The 18,529-nt window shown below is 40.9% G+C and overlaps 1 protein-coding gene across 1 annotated transcript; it reads right to left on the bottom strand.

The window, feature by feature from the left end:
• Positions 1-3,678: 3,678 nt before the first annotated feature.
• On the bottom strand, positions 3,679-18,219 carry b3gat1a (beta-1,3-glucuronyltransferase 1 (glucuronosyltransferase P) a). The gene is made up of 4 exons (XM_061073565.1): positions 18,108-18,219; positions 15,239-15,750; positions 9,162-9,458; positions 3,679-3,765 (listed from the first exon to the last, which is right to left on the bottom strand). Exons 1-4 carry the CDS (start codon positions 18,217-18,219, stop codon positions 3,679-3,681), a joined length of 1,008 nt encoding a protein of 335 aa, XP_060929548.1.
• Between the last annotated feature and the right edge of the window lie 310 nt (positions 18,220-18,529).

Genomic DNA, 18,529 nt, shown 5'->3' with positions numbered 1-18,529 from the left:
TGGATAAAAATGCACTGCTGATGTAAAGGTAGGATGGTTCTACTAAACTAATTAGATATTGCTTGATATTTCAAATTGCAATGTAACAGCATCACCCTTAAGGTTGAGCCCTGACTTGATGTTCTGCTTTGGGATATACCAGAGAAACTCTCTGAATGTGATTTAACCAATGCAAACACATGTTCATCTGTAAACTGCATGACGTTTGTTTACCTGCAAAGCAACACTCAGGAACAGAGGAGAGCGGGATTTAGTTTGACTTTAAAAGTAAATTATACACTAAGTTGTTTACACATTGGTACTTTCCCCTCTCAGACTACATCTCTTTGTTTCAGGGTGAAGAACAATTTAGGAGGATTCATCATTCATTTAGATTAAAAGAAGATTATATCCACTCGAACAGAACTTGGATCTACAGCAGTGCTATAATGGTGTGTGTGTGTGTGTGTGTATCTGCCTGTCGGTGGTGCGAACCTTTTACTGATCTATGTGATAATCTGAACAGTGGGATGTAGATGCACATGCTGTTGTAGCGAGCAGCTGGAAAAATAAGGGCGAACACTGCTTGTCTTAAATTGCACATCCACCCTTGAAATAAATACATAAATATATAAAATTTGATCTTTAATAAATAACGGGAGGCGGGTTGAAGGATAGAACTCATCCGAAGATAGTGCGTGATCTCCGTGGCCGAAGGCGCAGTGTAATATCATGCAGTCAATGAAAACCGCCAGCTTGATGATAGAGATAACATGCAGCCATTGTCTGGATGTGTTTGTTATCGTATTCCGAGTGAAATCTGAACAACACGGTTTCTCTGGCTGATGAGCCCAAGAGGCTGTTAACGTCTTTGTACGTTTTTATGCCGCAGCAGTGTGTGTGAGTTTGTGTGTGTGTGTGTGTGTGTGTGTCGAAGTGGGGGTTGGGGGGGGGGGGGGTACACGGAGATAATCTGGCACCAGTAGAGGCTCAGCGTTTGAGTTATCTCCAGCTACTTCTGCCAGGCAACGCTAGATAAGAGCCGCTGTGCATCGTGTATTGCACCACTCGTACGATTTATCAAGTAGAGGAGAGATTCTATTTTTTGAGGTGTAGAATAACTTTGTTACAGTGCTGGGGCGTGTACGGCATCATGCTGATTTCTATCGTTAGTGCTGCGGCAAGTTCCATTGATCCAGTTAATGCAACTAAAGATGTATTCTAACACAAAAAAAACCCAGGAGATAACGCTCTGTAATACTGAAGATGGCAAATCGTGGGGGGAATAATAGGATTTCTACTTTAGTTGTGCTTTTATTTTTCTGCGGTCACTCCAGAGAAGCATCTAATTTGATAATTTCAAGTTTTTATGAAAAACAAAATATTGTGGTCAATAATTGATATCAGTTATCAGCAACTTACACCAGCTGCTGCAAGGTGAGTTGTGTCGAAAGTCAGCAGATGTATCCTGAGTGTCTACACGTACAGTTCTAAGTGTATTTTTCAGAGAGGAGGGGGACTGACAAAACTGTGTTAAACCAATTTGTCGGAGCTTTGATGCTCCTGCACTTTCTAATAATTGCACCTGCCTGACTTTTGTTGACCCTTGTTATCGTGTGGCTCGTGTACTTATGCGATCGTGCATAGAAGAGGAGAAACACTAACTCACTAAAAGGACACACTGGCTCCCTACAATATCACAAATGACACTGAATCCTAGAGATATCATGAGGATCAGGTCATCGTTCCACGAGCCTCTGGTGTAGCTGATTGGATGATCTTGTCTATGCTTTATGAATGTGTCACAACCTGGAGCTTCTATTACCAAATGAAAGAGGTGATGTGCTATTACTCTTCCCATGCATTGAACCTAGAGTGAACCTGTGCCTTGTCGTGCATCATTGTGAGAAATTCACCGGGGCGAGAGAGGAGAGACCTTTTTTCCCCTTCTTTTCTTAACATATAAATACAGTACAATGGTTCGGCCAAAATTTGTCCTTAATCCTGCGGTTGTTCTCCTTTTTAATTACTATTTACACATGTTGCCACAAAGGTACAACAGCGCGTTAAGGCCATTGTTAAATATGGTAAAAGATTAAATGAATTGAGATCAATTACAGAGCCAAGGGAGGCGGAGGGGAAAGGAAATCCGACAGTAAAGTTGGAAATTACAACAAAAATCACCAATATTTTGGATAATCTTGGTGGTCGTTGTACATGACACTTCGGGACACTTCAGGACACTTTCCAGCTTCACTCAACCCCCTGTCTCGTCAGTCTGATCCCCAGCTCACAGCCTAGCCTTCTTCGGCTCCGTCCCTTTCCCTCTTTACAGCCTGGCAGATTCAACCAAACGTGACACATCATGGGTTAATATCAAGAGTAATTCATATTGCTACTTTGCAGGCCGTTCCTCAACAGAAGGGTTAGGGTTGACACTATTTATATTTTTGTAAATTAATGACTTAAAGTATATCTTTACGTTATCGTACATTTTTTACTTTAGGGATGGAAGTGTTTATCACCTAAAATTACATCTCCCTTGGCTTTGTCTTGTTTTTTTTCTTTTTACTTACAATGGCCGTAATATGCCGTCATTCAAAAGGAACATTGTCTTTGTATTATTCTTCTTGTTTTTTTGCTCAGAAGGATGTTAGGATTGTTTGACATTACTGTCTCAGTCTCTCTTCAAGTGTACGGGTGGCTTAAATGCATGAGTTTTAATGACACTATAAATGAACAATGACAACACAAGAGTAAATGTCGGTAAGAGTCAGTAGTATTGAACTAGCGAGTAAGTCAAGTGTTTGGAAAACACCAAGTCCAATTAAATTAAATTAAATTAAATTAAAGCAAACATTTCATATTTATCAAAAGAACATTCCTTCCCTTTCCATGTTTGTATTTGCTCAAAGGAAAATCCACAGGAGACACATTTGTCCTTGGAGGTGAGTCTTTATCCAGGCTGATGACGTCGGCCAGGTCCGTACATCCAAGAGGATTTTCTCTTCTGTACCATGTGCAGATCCAGACAATAAGTGTTTCATTTTCTTAATGTTTTCTTTTATTGAGTTGAAGGATTTTCTTTAACCTGTTTTTTTCCGCTGGTTGTTTTCTTTTCACGTTGTGCTGTCTCATTTGTTAGGTTGTCCTCAGCGTAAGGTGCAGGTCACGACTGTCCACGCCGTCCCCCGTGAGGCGTCCTTTTTACGTCCTCTGCTCTTCAGTCCTGACAAACATCTGCCACCTCCTACTCATCTGTGCTTTGATATGATACAGTTTTACTGACTTAGTCCTTATTCTAAAGAATGTCTCAGTAAAGAGGATTAAATCCCCCTTCAAAGGCCCCCACTTCCTTTAATTTCCTGGTGATTAAGAGGTGAACACTGGTTGCACTTATCAAGAGACTCTGACGTTTCCCATCTCTGTAAGTCCAAGGCCAGCCACCTGCAACAGAAAGGATTAAGATATGCTGAGAAAGAGGGCAAAGGCTTCATTTATGGCCAACCTGTTCAGTTTATTGCCGTAATTTATTAACGGACAACATCTGCTGTGTTCACACGAAACAGAATATTAGGAAATATTCCAAACATTTCCTCTTTTCAAAATAAGACTAGTTTCTTTTGAGAATGAAATTGAGCTCAGTAATGGAACCTTTGAAATCATAATTATTTACCATGGTTTACTGAAGGAAAACAGTCAGATCTCCACATTGGGGTCTGTGAATCCTTTTTTCCCCTCGTTCACAAGGACCGGTTTCTCCGTTCTCGTGTGCCAAACAAGTATCTGGTGGGAAAAAAACATATGGGAACACAAACAACAGGAACATTAGCAAATGCGTTTCCCGTAATGCACTCATTCAGTGCTCTCTCCCTTTGAGCTCTGCTTCATGTTCTTCAAATCCTTCAATTATAGACAAAGATCCAATATTACATACACCACAAAGACCCCGGGGCCTGTGTTCTATTTGTAGGTTTGGGATGTGCATCACTGAGGCTGATGGGATACACATCTCGAAGCATCGCCACTGGTCTGATTTTAAAGATGCATTTGAAGCATTGGTTGCTCTGATAGCCAATCAGAGCAACAGAACGTGGATCGCATATTTAGGAATATATTTTTTCCAGTTTGTCTTTACTGTGAAGTCAGACGACTTCTCCACATCTGCGACAGCCATCTTGGTGGTTAATGAAAAAACATCAGTACTGCTCCTTCTGGGACTTTTCTGTCATTTTCTCAAACCCTCCCCATTTTAGATGAATGATTGTGGTTGTCCTGACCAACTTCAGGATGGATGGAAATTGATCTGAATGAGACGGGGACCGGATCCGTCTGTGAGAGTGAATAAACATGAATTTGCTCATTGTTATATTTTCAAGGATAGGGAAACTCCCACGAGCTTCATGGAAATCTGTTATGTATTTTTTGTGTAATCATGTTGAAAGTCAAAGAAACAAACCGACCAACAAATGGACACGTGCAAAAATAAATCAACTTTGGGGGAGGTCAAAATATTCGGCATAATTCTAAATAATAAAGCTATAGGGCCTCTACTAATAATTATATGTAATTAAATCATATTTTACATTAATGTTGCAGCACACATTTTTTATTTCATTGTCAACTGAGGTGAATCACTTGAATTCCACCATCCCTTGTGAAGACAGCTCTTGAGTCTATGCGCGAGGGAGAATGGAAACAGGAGTGTGTTATCTTATATATAGTATGACACAATCCTCTTTAGCCTGTCTGAAGTCCTCTCCTGGTCATAGGATAATAGTTTCCTTCAATGACAGCCAGTAGAAAATATTTCAGAACAGTATGTATGAACTTTTGCCTTTTGCAGTAGCAATTAAGTTTTTTACAGAGTTCTTCTTGGTATGCTAGTGCCATCAAGCTATCACACTGAGTTGATTTGGCCCCAAAGACCAGACAAACATCCAGGAAAAGGACAGCAAGGGATACAGGGGAGGGAGGGGGGAAACCCAAGAGTCAAGCTCATTTCCCCTCTCTTCTTTGCATTGGAACCCTCTTTCCTTTCATCTCTCCATAGCGACGTTCATGAATTATGCATAGGGCGTGTTTGAGATGTGCCAGGAGCCCACTCCCCATTTGCTCAGGTGTTGGGGGAGGTCAATAGTCACGCTGACATCTGAAGAGGTGGATTATAAAGAAGAAAGATGCCCATGCACGACTTTCCATTTTATTTCCTCTCTTTCCCTGCTGCCCCTTCTCTCCATCCCTGCACTCATCTGTAATCAGTGTGACGTCCCTAACCCCCACCCACTCACCCCCATGCAAAAAAACGCCTCCAATTCCGCTCCCTTGGCCATTCTCTGAATCCCCTCTTTTCATTTACCCATCTGAATGGCTAGGGGAGGGCAGGAGAAAAAGCTGGCTGAAAGTGTCTCGCTCTCTCCCTGTGTGTGTGTGTTTGTGTATGTGTGTTTGTGAGTCGGGGTTATCGCAGTGTGGATACTGACAAGCCAAAGTCCTCTGGCTGACTCCTCTTTGCCCAGAGAGAGGCTTAGTGAATTGACCCAGACGAAGGGCTGTACGCAGGAATGGTGGAGTGGGCATGGAGAAGAACGATGGTACAGCTGAAAGCCTCTTGTGTGTATTTGTGTGTATCTCAGTTAATGTGCTAATGTGTGTGGGCAGGATGAGAAATATTATAATCAGTGATATCCAGTTTTATACACAGTTTTTGTTTATGTTTAACTAGCAATGCCAAGAATGGCCAGTAAGTACAAATGGCATACCATGGGTGTAGTTTACCTAATTAGAACGTGTATGTACTTGGTACTTCAATTAGATTTTTGCTTTTATAGTTTCAAATCAAAACATGCAATATCTTGAGGGACTTTACATTGTTAGGTCCAAAATGATGGAAAAACTCAACTGGTTCCACAATGAGCATGCATTCATTGTCCATACTTGATTTTCATATAAATTTACCCTTTAATAATTTTTTCCTGTACATTTGGGTATACATTAAATATGTCTCTATGATCTGATTTTACAAGAACATGAAGCTCTAGGTAGGTAACGTTTTACAAGCAGAAAAAATACTTCAATGAAAAACCGAACTACGGACCAAATAACCCCTGTCTGTACAATGCAGCCACTGAGGACCTCAGCTACTCAGCTCAGGGTGCTGTTCTTAACAAAGAACTAAGGCCCTTATGTAATCCACTTGTTTGCCATCTAGGTATCTTGAATATGTCATCTCGAGTAAGGGTTCCAGTGGAGTCAACCAATGTTGCAACATTATCATACATGCAAGGTAGGTCTCATCATTTCTCTTTCCTTAATGAGCAGAATGCACAGCATCGACCGCAGCCTACATACCAGGGACAGTTTTGGCATTCCAGCTCCTTAATTACGGTAGTGGCAAGTGTGAGGCCTAACATAGTCCTACTTTGCTGGAATGCCACCTCATAAAGCCCTATCACAAGGTAGTGCTATTATAAGACTTCCACACAGTCCACCTGGTTGGGCATATTGGCCGCATGGTCATCAGATGTGTATTTTAGGATGGAGCAATGGTTCCAAACTTGCTCTTAACCTTCCTGGCTGGTCAATTAGGACGTTTATCTGGTGGACCCAATAAAATGGCAGTTCTGGATAATTGGAGAGACTGAGCATTAAGCTTTGACATGCAGGGCTAATTGCTGCTGCCTCCTCAGTATAGCCCATTCCTGTTCGTACTCTCCTGCGGTGTTTGAGACACTCTTGTGAGTCTGGCGATTGAGCCTCAACAACATATCACCTACCACCATTAAAGTGCATTGGCTTGTTGTCTCATGCAATTCTGTGTGGCTCAACAAGCTCTTCACTTGAGACAAGGGCATAGTCCACATAGCAATGACATCAATCATCAAACTATCCTGTTCAGGACCAGAAACAGGCCGTTGTACGGTATCATACCTGTTGGCTGCGACAATGTATCAAGAATTCCCAGGCTCATTTTCTCCACCCATGTGTTTTCAATAGATTTTTCACTTTGTGTATGTTAAGGACAATCACAGGTGAGAATGTGCAAACCAGTAGCCTCACAAATCTGTTGAAGCTTAATCAAGTTTGAGGCAAATTACAAGGTGCCCTGTTTACCTTACCAGTGACCAAAGGAAAGAACCATTGCTTTTAACAAACACAAAATGAACTATTTCATGCTGCCTTCCTGTTAAACTACTTTATAGCTTGAAGTAATGGTAAGGGAGCACTGACTTTAAATGGGGAGAAATAAGCCTTTTTCATTCCCACACCGCTTCCAGATTGCCTGTTCTTGGATCTTGTAACTGTGGGTGGGTGCAGTTTTTCACAAGAAGTGCCAGCAGTGCCAATAGTCATTGGCTTAAACTGCCGGAATCCGGCCCAGCAAGTTCAGGAGTAATGCCAAACTGTAGATCAGTTAGATAGACTCATTTAAAACCAGTGTTTCACTCTTATATCCACCAGGAAAACTTGTGAAATATCAAGAATTCCAAACACAAATTGACATTTTTTTTTACTGAGATAGCATATATGGTTTGAGAACCCAAGGATCTGGAGGAATATCCCCCACTCAGCCATGTTTTACTTCAGTGAGTGGGACGATGCAGTCAGAATTTCGAAACGAACGGAATCAGCTGTCAGATCTAAAATTTCCAAACTAGCAACTTAAGTGTGTGTAATTGAAGGAAGTCGTTTTCCCTTTTTCTTGGTTTATTTGTTCATGGGAAGTCCGTTTTTACAACAATTTCAAGTCATTCTCTTTCTTGCATCAGCAAGGCACCGTGCTTTCTATTATATAACTTATGAAAACATGATAATTATCTCTGTTGCTTAGTGTAAAATTCTGCTTTACAAAATTAGCAGGAAAAACTAAAACAAAACATTAAATGAAAAAAAAATGGTGTAGCTAGTCCTCTAGATTTCAAAATTCTGCAAAAATAGTCTGCAGGTTTCTTTTCACTTTATTTCCTTTGCTACTGAATCAATGGGGTTGTGTACTGTTGAACAAGTTGGTTCAACACTTATAACTACAACATATCCAACAAGATGTTTTCAAGGTTATTATATCCCCTGGCAGGCAGGTCATGTCATTAGTATGCTTAAGGTGGTGGTGGAAAGGAACTACTGTAAGTATGTTTACTAAGTAGACTACTTTGTGCAAGTGCAATTTTGAGCCACTCTAAAATACAACCTATGTTAGATTAAACCTGTGGTTCCCAACCTGCTGTGTGACCTCTTACAAAAAGCAAAGACTAGATCTGGCTCCTTGTGACATCTCAGAGGACTGTGGCTTCTTTGCATTTTTCTTCAGAACCCATCAGATGTTTGTAATGTACAAACTGAACATTATGTGAAATTAACATGTTTTTGACAGAAACACTCAAGATTAGAGAAAAGTCTAACAAATGAAATCTGATTTGTGCATCAGAACTTTGTTTTTGCTACTTTTCCTTTATCATTTCCTTCTTGGGTTGGACACCGCTGGACTAATATAGTTCAGTCAGACAACTCACGTTCAAACGTTTATTGCAGCAGTAGAACAGGTTTAGTGTTTGGAGTCCAGGCTCCAACTTATAACTCCCAGATATGATTCCACAGGAATGATGGGAGTGATGAGCAAATACTTGTAACCGCCCATTGGAGCCTACAGGTGGATGCTGGGGTGGTGGAGGTTGAAGCAACTTGTAGCAATACTGCAGCAGCTGTGCGAGCAAAGGGGATGATGGGAAAATTCTCTCTGCTTAAATAGACCACCTGATAAGTTGGGTGTGTATTATAGATGGTTGTTGAGAGTGAGGTTTGTCACATGATGTATGTCAAATGATTGGCGCAGCGCAGCTCGAGTTGGCTGCCTGAACTAGCTCGCAGGTGTCCCTCCATTTAATTGTATATAAAGAGGTTTAAATAAGCTCCTAAATGATTATAATACATTGATGTAGAGGCATCAATCCATCAGGAGCTGTCTAATAATGTCCTGTGTAATAATCAGTTATTGTGTCCATTGTAAAGTCTTGACGGGCTTCGATTGATATTTGTACCTGAATATTTCTCCATCTGTCGCTGCAGAAGGATTGATTCCTTCAAAACCAACTCTTACCATTCACACAAACAGTTTAGTATGTCACTGAGCTAGAAATTGCTCCAATCAGGCTGCTTAACAGGATTTAATATAAAAAGTAAATTACCTTAGTGCAATTGGCTGCTTTAGGCTCCAGGTCGTTGAGTGTGACTAGTTCCCGGAGCAAACTGCTCTCCTGGTAGCCTCCCTTCACCCCACGAAGCTTAAAATATGCCTGTGGCTTGAAGAGGATGAGTCTCAGGTTGATGGCAAAGCCGGCCATGTCGATGGCAAAGGGCCGATGGGGGTCGAACACTGTCTTCCAGCCGTAGACCTTTCCAGCTGCATTGACCTTGGGGGACTCATACCGCAAGCCGCCCACAAAGGCCACAGGCCACACTGAAACTTTCCGAGTCGATCTCATCTGGCGAGAGGAGAGTCAAGAAGAGAAATGAGGGGGGAGGCAAGAGGGCAGATTAGTCATCTGAAAAAATGACATGACAGTGAGACACAGTGTTTGAGCATCAGCTGCCAGCGTTACAGCAGAGCACGGACGGAGGGTTTTTAGAGATGCTGCTATCATTCCTTTTGAATACAGTGAATGTTGACTGAGCCATTGCACCATGTGTGGCTGAAACACTGCTGGACGTAGGCAGATCTCAACCACAGACACCATTAAACAGCTGCCCTACAATGAGATACTACACTCAACCACCTTTAAAGGGAGTAAACACGAACAGCGCCATGAGGGTTTGAAGGAGCCAAACCATTAGAGCAAGTGGCTCTGGTTGCTGGTTGGCTGAGGAGATTCTTCAAGGTAGAGCACTGCCATCCTCTATTTTTTTTGTCCTTTAATCTTCCAGCATCAAACGATCCTGCAACCCTACTCTTCGTGTGCTTCTAAGTGATTGGCATTTTCAAGAGCCGCTGCAGCCATAAAAGCCAAGTTTTATAATGAGGGAAGGGTAAAGTTTAGAAACAGCAGTCATTTAATTGAGCAGTGCAAAGGAAATAAGTTGCTAGTGCCTCTCTGGTGGAAGGTCTTCTATAAATATAGGCGTGTGCAAGTGAATGTGCGGTATCCAGCGTGTCTAAAGTAGAGTACTCATATGCATAGGGAGCATGCAAACAGGACATTTCTACATCTAAATGCACCCTGGTTTACATACGTGTATTTGTTTATCACACATTTTTTTGTGCAAATCAAATGCAAATAACCCTTTGAATATGAGCTGCAGAGTAAGAGTGGTGTGTGATCTGATAAGCTGCTGTGTGGTCAGTTCAGGGGATCAGAGAGGAGCAGAGTTGGAGCAGCAGGAGGTAGACTGCATCGGGGCTTATGAGAATCCATAAATTTGAGCGTTAGCGAAAACCACTGGGCCCGGCATCCAGATAACATTTGGCAGGAAGGTAGATCTTAATAAGTGCTGGGTGTTAATGGAATGGAAAATAGATTAAGTGATTATATGCATGTGGCCATGAGATTGTACAGCTATGTGTTTTTTTTCCCTGTTTTTTTTTTTTGTTGCTAACACAATCTCAAATCACAGTCTTTTTCCCAGCACATGTTTTTATACATTGGACAGACACTTGCCTTAGGCATTAGATTTTTTTGGGAGGTCTGTTTATATTTAGGTTGGTACATATAGTATAACAATATCTCAAGAACACATTGAGGGAATTTCTTCAAACCAGCTTCCCTTGGATTTAAAAATGAACAGACTTCAGTAGTCAAGGTAAAGGTCACGTCGACCTCATGTGAGTCTGGAGAAAACTTGATTTGATTAAGGACACGGTCACACTACACACAAATGCAAAGCAAATATTGTGGGTCAAATTTGTTGCTCCACAGTAAGCATATGTTGTATTTGCCTCCTTGCGTGCTTGGATTGTAAGTGATTGGGAGGCATTGGCGTATATGTGTAACTGTGCCTTCAGTTTGCCCTGGTTGGTGGAGTCATACAACGGCAGTACGATATTTCTAGTTTCTTTCTGATAAGTTTTATACATCAACATTTGGGTTTAGTTCAAAAAACTGCAATTGGATGAGTTTCTCTAAGGGCTGCTGCAGACAAGAGGATTTCCAACTCTTGACCGATTTTAAAAACGTGGGAGACCACAGACATAATGACAGATTTAACTGATTTAGCCAGAAAGTCAGACCACACAAACAATTTCACAGTGGCTATTCCCGAGACTTGAAATCCCACAGAAACAAAAGGACAAAATATCTTCTTCCATTTTTTAATGGCGGTTGGCAAACAACTGTTAGGTGAATTACCGCCACCTTCTGAACTGGAGTGTGGAACCCTTGCGTGATTGTACGTGACTTCAGAATAAACACAAACATGGATGAGGACCGATGTCGTGTGTTCCATTTTGCAGCGAAAAACCAAAAAAACTATGGATGAAATCATGACTGCAAGAGTTTATACATTTTGCAATGCGAGCTGGAGGTGAATTGGAAATGTATTGTTGTTTTTAGTCGCACAGGCTTGACTTAAATCAAAATAAATCAGGCCCCTCACAGGCAGTGTCAAGAGTGTTGTCACTTTCCCATCTATACTGAAAATGGGAAAAATTAGGATTCTCCCTGTTGAGTCAGGAGGGAAAATCAGCCTGAGTCAAACTACACAAATGCCTCCTCCTGCTGGCAGCCAAACAAACGGACACAAAGCAAAGTTACGCTTGTCCAATTCTGAGGACTATGATGTGTTTGTGTGGAGATTTTATTGTACCCTGTTGCTTCAGATTGTTCTGGTATATGCCGGTGCGCCAGTTAAGCTCTTTTTCCTGCTACTATATAGAGAGGACTACAGAGACAGGGTGACCGTGTTTCAGCGTCGTCAAGGTATCACAGAAAAGTCATTAGATTATTGATACAAAAATCATCAATAATGAAAACACTTTTCTTAACCATTCAGTTCACCTTCCATTATATTCACTCTTTTTGATAGTCATACTTTTTGCGATATAGCTTAAAAACTTTAATTTAATTAATTTGATTAATTAGGCTTTTGAAAGATTTCTTATGAGGAGTCAGTAATTCCTATACTACTTTACAGGACTGTATCTAAATTACCAGACTTTAAATGTGTATTTATTAAAAAGATAAAAATCACAGATAGTTTGTTTGGAATGAATCAAAGACTGTGAAACACTCTAAGTATGACTAGCAACATCCTCTCTACAGTCTCCACAGTCTCGGGTACCCAAATGTGTTGTAAGTTCCATTTCAACATTAATTAATATTATTTTAGCAGCAAACTATTATGTGAACTGTCAGATGAAATGTATTGTGTTGGTGTCAGGCTGTGACAACTTAAGTGAACCACTGCTGCTGTCCTGAAAGAACTGTAGATGAGCACGCTCAGTGATTAAGTCTTTATAATGCAGCCCACTTTCAGGCTTAATTAGTGTGTCGGTGGAAAAAATAAAACATCATCGTCAAACTTATTATAGAGGTTGTAAGTATAATATATAATATTTTTACGATTTTTCAATGTTGTTCGTATAGGAATTAGATATATGCAATCACCTTATGTGTGCTACACTACATGCTGGTGATATCACACGGTTGTAAGTCTGTTAAATGAAAGTGATATAAACTGTTTTTACACTTTTAGTACATCTCTTCATTATTGTCAGTTATCACAGGCTGTGAGCTGCACTGTGAACAATGAGTTATTATTTGATGGATAAGCTTAAATTTGACGTTTTTTATTTAACTTTATATTACTTTCAGTCTATGAAAACAATACTACTAAACAAAAATTGCCTGTTTTCCCTTAAAGAAAAGCATACTCACTATTTTCTTATTGTAGAAAAAGAAGAATGTTTCCAAAAATCCATTTATCTTTTATAGTCCTTCGATCTTAGTAACAATGTAATTTGGATGAGCATTGTCTATTTGTGTACACAGCGTACAGATAGACCAAATAGTAGACAGTAGATGGTGGGTTGAACACATACACGATATACAAGGCAGATCTAGTGGAGCGTGGTAAATACACCAATAAACACAAAGTATTCCTCTAGCAAATAGAGTGAGTTAATTATGTTTGCAGCTGAAACGATCTACTAAGATTTGAAAATACATTATAATGACACATTTATCAAAGACATATCTCACGTTCGATTCACCTGGAGAAAATTATAACCCTGTTTGTAACACCTGGAGTGGTGCGCATCAATCTTTCACCTGTACCTCTCCACTGAAGGAATCACTTCTACGCCTATCTGTTCTCGAGCCATGGGGCTGCTCTGAATGTTCAGCGTGTCAGCAAACTATTGGATTTCTACAGTGGTATCAGCAAACTATACTGTAGTTGCAGTCAGCTTTCTATCTACTTTGCTGTCACCTTTACCTTTTTTCTCATTCTTTTTCCATCACTCCCTCTCCCCTTCTATCTCCCGCTCTCTCTCCCTCACTCTCACTCCCCCCTCAGGGCTGTTACTAGCCCATAAATAGTCCTGTTGGAGGTGATGGAGGGCCTCTGAGGGAGATGAAGCACTTCGGCTGATTCCCAGAGAAAGTTAATGACAGGCCGCGTCAATACCCAGCGCTCCGTTTACTACAGCCCATGTCTGCCCTACTAACAAGACTTGAGGCTAATACTCAGAGGACCCAGACCGTGTCCTCTCAGGTAATTCAAGCGATGTCAAGATGGATGGCCTGAGTTGTACTGATTACATGCCCAAACTTCTCTCCTGCTTCAAATCACCGACTATGCTTGTTAAGAGCTAAAAAAAACGATCAGAGAATTTTTTTCAACATTACCTGGTAGAGAGCCTTGTTATATCTTGTAATATACGGTATATTGCACCTCCTATGTATCTTCACATAGAACTTAATTTATAGGGATGGATCCACAAGAAAACATTTATAAAACACATCATTTTGTCGACCCCTACTCTATGTATCCTATCCTTGCCTGTTTATTTGTCAATGCTAATCAATCCTCTGTAAGACGAATGGCTGCTGATCTTTCAAGCTTTCCAAACAGGCAGAACAAGCAGGTCTTAGTGTCTCAAATGGGAAATGGTTCAACCTCCCAAAGCTTCTTAATTAATTACAGTTTGCCCTGCACATTTTAAGGTGCGAGCTGATTGGATTAAGGCAAAAATCTAGATAGATGGATAGATAGATAGATAGATAGATAGATAGATAGATAGATAGATAGATAGATAGATAGATAGATAGATAGATAGATAGATAGATAGATAGATAGATAGATAGATAGATAGATAGATAGATAGATAGATAGATAGATAGATAGATAGATAGATAGATAGATAGATAGATAGATAGATAGATAGATAGATAGATAGATAGATAGATAGATAGATAGATAGATAGATAGATAGATAGATAGATAGATAGATAGATAGATAGATAGATAGATAGATAGATAGATAGATAGATAGATAGATAGATAGATAGATAGATAGATAGATGGATAGATGGATACATGGATAGATGGATAGATAGATAGATATATTGATAGGTTGTATATTTGTATGTTTGTCAGCAGGATTACTCAGAAACTACAGAACTGATTTCCATAAATAAGGGAGGGTGGGGCATGACCCAAGAAAGAACCCATTACATTCGGGAATAAATCTGGATAAATTGGTGGATCCCATCGTCAGTTTATAAAGATGGAGGACACTTCTCCACTTCCTCCCACTATCCAGAAATGAAGCTAAAATATTCTGGATACTTGTGACATCAGAGTCTGTGCAGAAGCGATCGGGGGAAGAGGCAAGGTAGCGAAATGCCTGTCGATACACGCACTGAACAAATTATAAGTCTTAGCTGTTAATCACAACACCCAATTTTTTTTGGATAGTTTGGATCCATTTTCCATGCATCAACATGGACTAGGCGTGAGTTATCACGTATACTGCAGCCAGCCACCAGGTTGCTATCAACAAACTTTGAATCACTTTAGGGAGCTGTCATGTCATCCATCTCTATAAAGTGTCCATAGCGGATCAAGGATTTCTTTTTCCTTTTCTTTAACATGGTGAAATAGGGGTCGTTAGCCTTGGCTGAGCTATGTGCTCTCCAAGTGCCCTTCATGTTTACCAATAATTGTCTTGGTTACTAGTGAAAATAATACTATACTGTGATTAATGATAGTTTATGAAATGAACATGACTGATAGAGCAGCAGCAGTGATGTTGTATATCAGCACAAACCTCCTCAAACAGCTCCAGGCTGTATGTGTTGTCATCATCAGCAAAGTAGACGATTCCAGCTTGACTACTGTTGGCGTTAAATGTCTCCCTCAGCCACCGCAGGGCCAGATTCCTTTGCATTGTCCCTCGCGGTATTCTGGGGTCCCGGGTGTCACCCCGCAGCTTATAGTTCCTGGGCGTCTCTACATTGAGGTGGGTGTAGTTCAGCCCTGTTTCTCGAAGGAGCCTCGTAACAAGAGTTGTTCTCCTTTGCGAGTCCTCCACCAGGATCCAGTGCAGGTTGGCAACATGGAGGAAGGTGTTCGCCAGCCGCGTCAGCTCCGCTTTCTGCACCGGCCGACTGTATGTAGGGGTGATGATGTGGATAGTAGGCAGCACATCGGACCAGGGTGGAGGCCGTGTATAGACATATTCTGTCCTTACCACCTCCACTATGTCCTTATCTGAAGCACAGTATTCTTTGGAGTCCTGCCCCTGGCCACCTGCCTCCCTCTTCCCCTCGACTCCATCATCTGCAGATTCGGAGATAAGAGCATATGTAAGGTATTAGTGCAAACCTTTGCCGCCCTTTGTATATTTGCCTCAGGTGACTTAAACCCAATGGGGGTAAAGTGTACCTGAGAGCCGGTGGTGGCGGACTGCAAGCCTCTCTGGAATGATAAAGATCTCTTTTACTAGGTGGTGACAGGCTGCAAAAAGTGAAAGCAAGCACCGTGAGAGGGAAACACAGCTGATGGACAGAGAGAGAGAGAGAGAGAGAGAGAGAGAGAGAGAGAGAGAGAGAGAGCGTATGATGAAGGAGGGATGAGATGAGATGAGCTATTCCCCCAGTGTTGCCTTCGGGTTTTTCTTTATAAAGAAAAAGAAATGTGGGTATGTGGATCCAGTAGAAGTGCCCTCTTTTTATGTATAGACCCCCACACTTCAGACTCCCTCATACCTGCTTTGCCGCAACACTTCAACAACATGCTGTGTTAATTTACTGCGGAAACATAGCCATGCATTCTGGTTCGGAGATGCCTCAGCATGAATGAAACTGCTCTGATTGCTGTGAGCTGGGTCTAGCTGTATGAAAGCGTATGTAATGAAGAAGCATTAACATAAAGTTGTTGTTGTTTTTCCAGGCAAGGGCATGCATTTGCATAAAGTATGTGTGTGGTTCAGGGCCTACACCAACTTTATTTTCCTTTTACGGCTTATCTTGTTTCAAGATAAAACTGAACACCAGACCTGTGCTCTGTCCAAACTAATTCAGATATTTTGCGAAACATAACACTCCTTCACACGGAAACAACGTTTTAAGTCACTATGAGAGAGAATTTAACAAACGCCCTCCAAAGTGTAGATTTTCCAAAAACCCTAAATCGTAAAACCATGCAGCCTAATAGAGATGCTCATCCATACTACTAGTTGTATGGCTGGTTGTTTCCTTCTGAAGAGGGGTCATGTGATAGGAGCCTGATGAATCAGCAAAGGCTACGTCCTGATCAAACGACCCAATCAGCAAGAGGATGTGAGGGTCTATGTCGAGTTTTCAAACATCTCTGTTTCTACCCATCCACACTAAAACGCCACATTTACAATAAAACGGGGCAAGAAGTGTGGCAGAGTTGATGCGTTTCCAAAAATATTATTATGGATGTTGCCTTAGCCACTGAACAGGAGGAAAGACACCAGCACCTGTGGCTCTATTGTGATAAATGTTGTGCATGACTTTGTTTTTCCTTATACAAAAGGATAAGGCCCTTTTTGAAAAGTACTTAAATTGACTCTAGTGATTAAAACCTTTTCAGTTTCTTTGAGATATAATATTTGGCCAATGTAGTTTGGTCCTAAATGAATATACAATTATAATAGAATAATTAATATTCTTAACTTCCTTTCTTTTTGCCACAACTACTGCCCAAAGCGCCATTTGTACCTCCAACATAAAAGAGGATCTTTCTGCAGCTCATAGATTAACACAATCCGCTGATGGCCAGATGTTCAACAAAGGCTGCCAGTGAGCCGGCTGCCAAAAAACCTCCAGCCTCTCTTTTGAGAGCACACAAAAGCATGTTTTTTTAATTTTACTGTAACCACAAGAATATAAAATGACTTTCTCCATTTAATTGGAGAAACCTTTCCCCAATACAATTTAGATATGCAGTGAGCAGTGTGCATTTGAATGATGCTGAGCAGATACTATTTTAAGTGTTTGGACGACCTGCAAAACAAAATTATTTTAATATTATTATTATTATTATTATTGAAATTATTATTTTAACTATTTGGAAACGATCAGGAGTCCAGACTAAGCACAGGGTGATTTTTGTGAACCAGTTTGGTTTGTTAACCCCTGTATGTGCACTCACGGCATTAGACAACTCTATTGATTTGCTGTCGCTCTGATGTTGGTTTGTTTACTCTGCAGCATACTTGACATTTCATTCCGTGTGTTTTTGGTCCTGGGGGATAAGAGGAAGGTCTCATAAGTGCATATTAATGACTGGTGTGTAAACATGAGTGGATGCGAAGATATTCCATGAAGCTAATCGAGCAGACACATTCATATCGAAGGTAATTTATAACCCTTTTTTCAGCAAAAGGAATACAGTTCAATTCAAATGACTTTAATGAATGAATATGATATATAGAATCAGCCTCTTAGAATATGAAAGAGTGTATGTGATGGTAAATTCTAAACAGTCCACACTGATGAGGTATGCAATGACTGGACAAGTGCTATTGAGAGCCGACACAGCTGCTGATAACAGCCAGCGAGTGCCTCTAAATTAACCACCTGTTGTCTCAACCTGAAGTGGAGTGTTAAGGTTCGAGGACCCACTTTATGTTTGACATTGCCAGTGAAGTGCGATGCACTGCGTACCCTTGCGGATGGCGAGGAGAGGGCCTATAGCGCTTTGGTGCCAAACAGTGATGAGCAGAGTCCAGGGTAAAACGATCAACACGATGGCAAGAATATCTCTTCTCTTCGGCATCTCCAGGATTGGTTATTTGGCTCGGCATTACCTAGAGAAAAAACAAAAAACAATTTATTATCATTCTGCATTTCATAATAAACAGGACTTCAAGATAATGACCATAATCCTTTAAGTGTTAACATCACCCCCAGGTCTTAGCCTAACTCCACCCACTGCATGATTTTGAAAATACTCAAAACTGGGCAGGGGACTGAGTAGCACTGTCCCAATTTAGGGGCTGCCTCCTTCAGATTATGCAGTCTACTTGGCCCATGAAGCTTTCCTCCTTTTTGGGAAGAACCAAAATGAGACCAGTCTACAGAGGCTC

Source organism: Limanda limanda, chromosome 6 (genome assembly GCF_963576545.1).
Source record: "Limanda limanda chromosome 6, fLimLim1.1, whole genome shotgun sequence".
Classification (NCBI taxonomy): domain Eukaryota; kingdom Metazoa; phylum Chordata; class Actinopteri; order Pleuronectiformes; family Pleuronectidae; genus Limanda; species Limanda limanda.
This window is presented reverse-complemented; position numbering and strand designations above follow the sequence as displayed.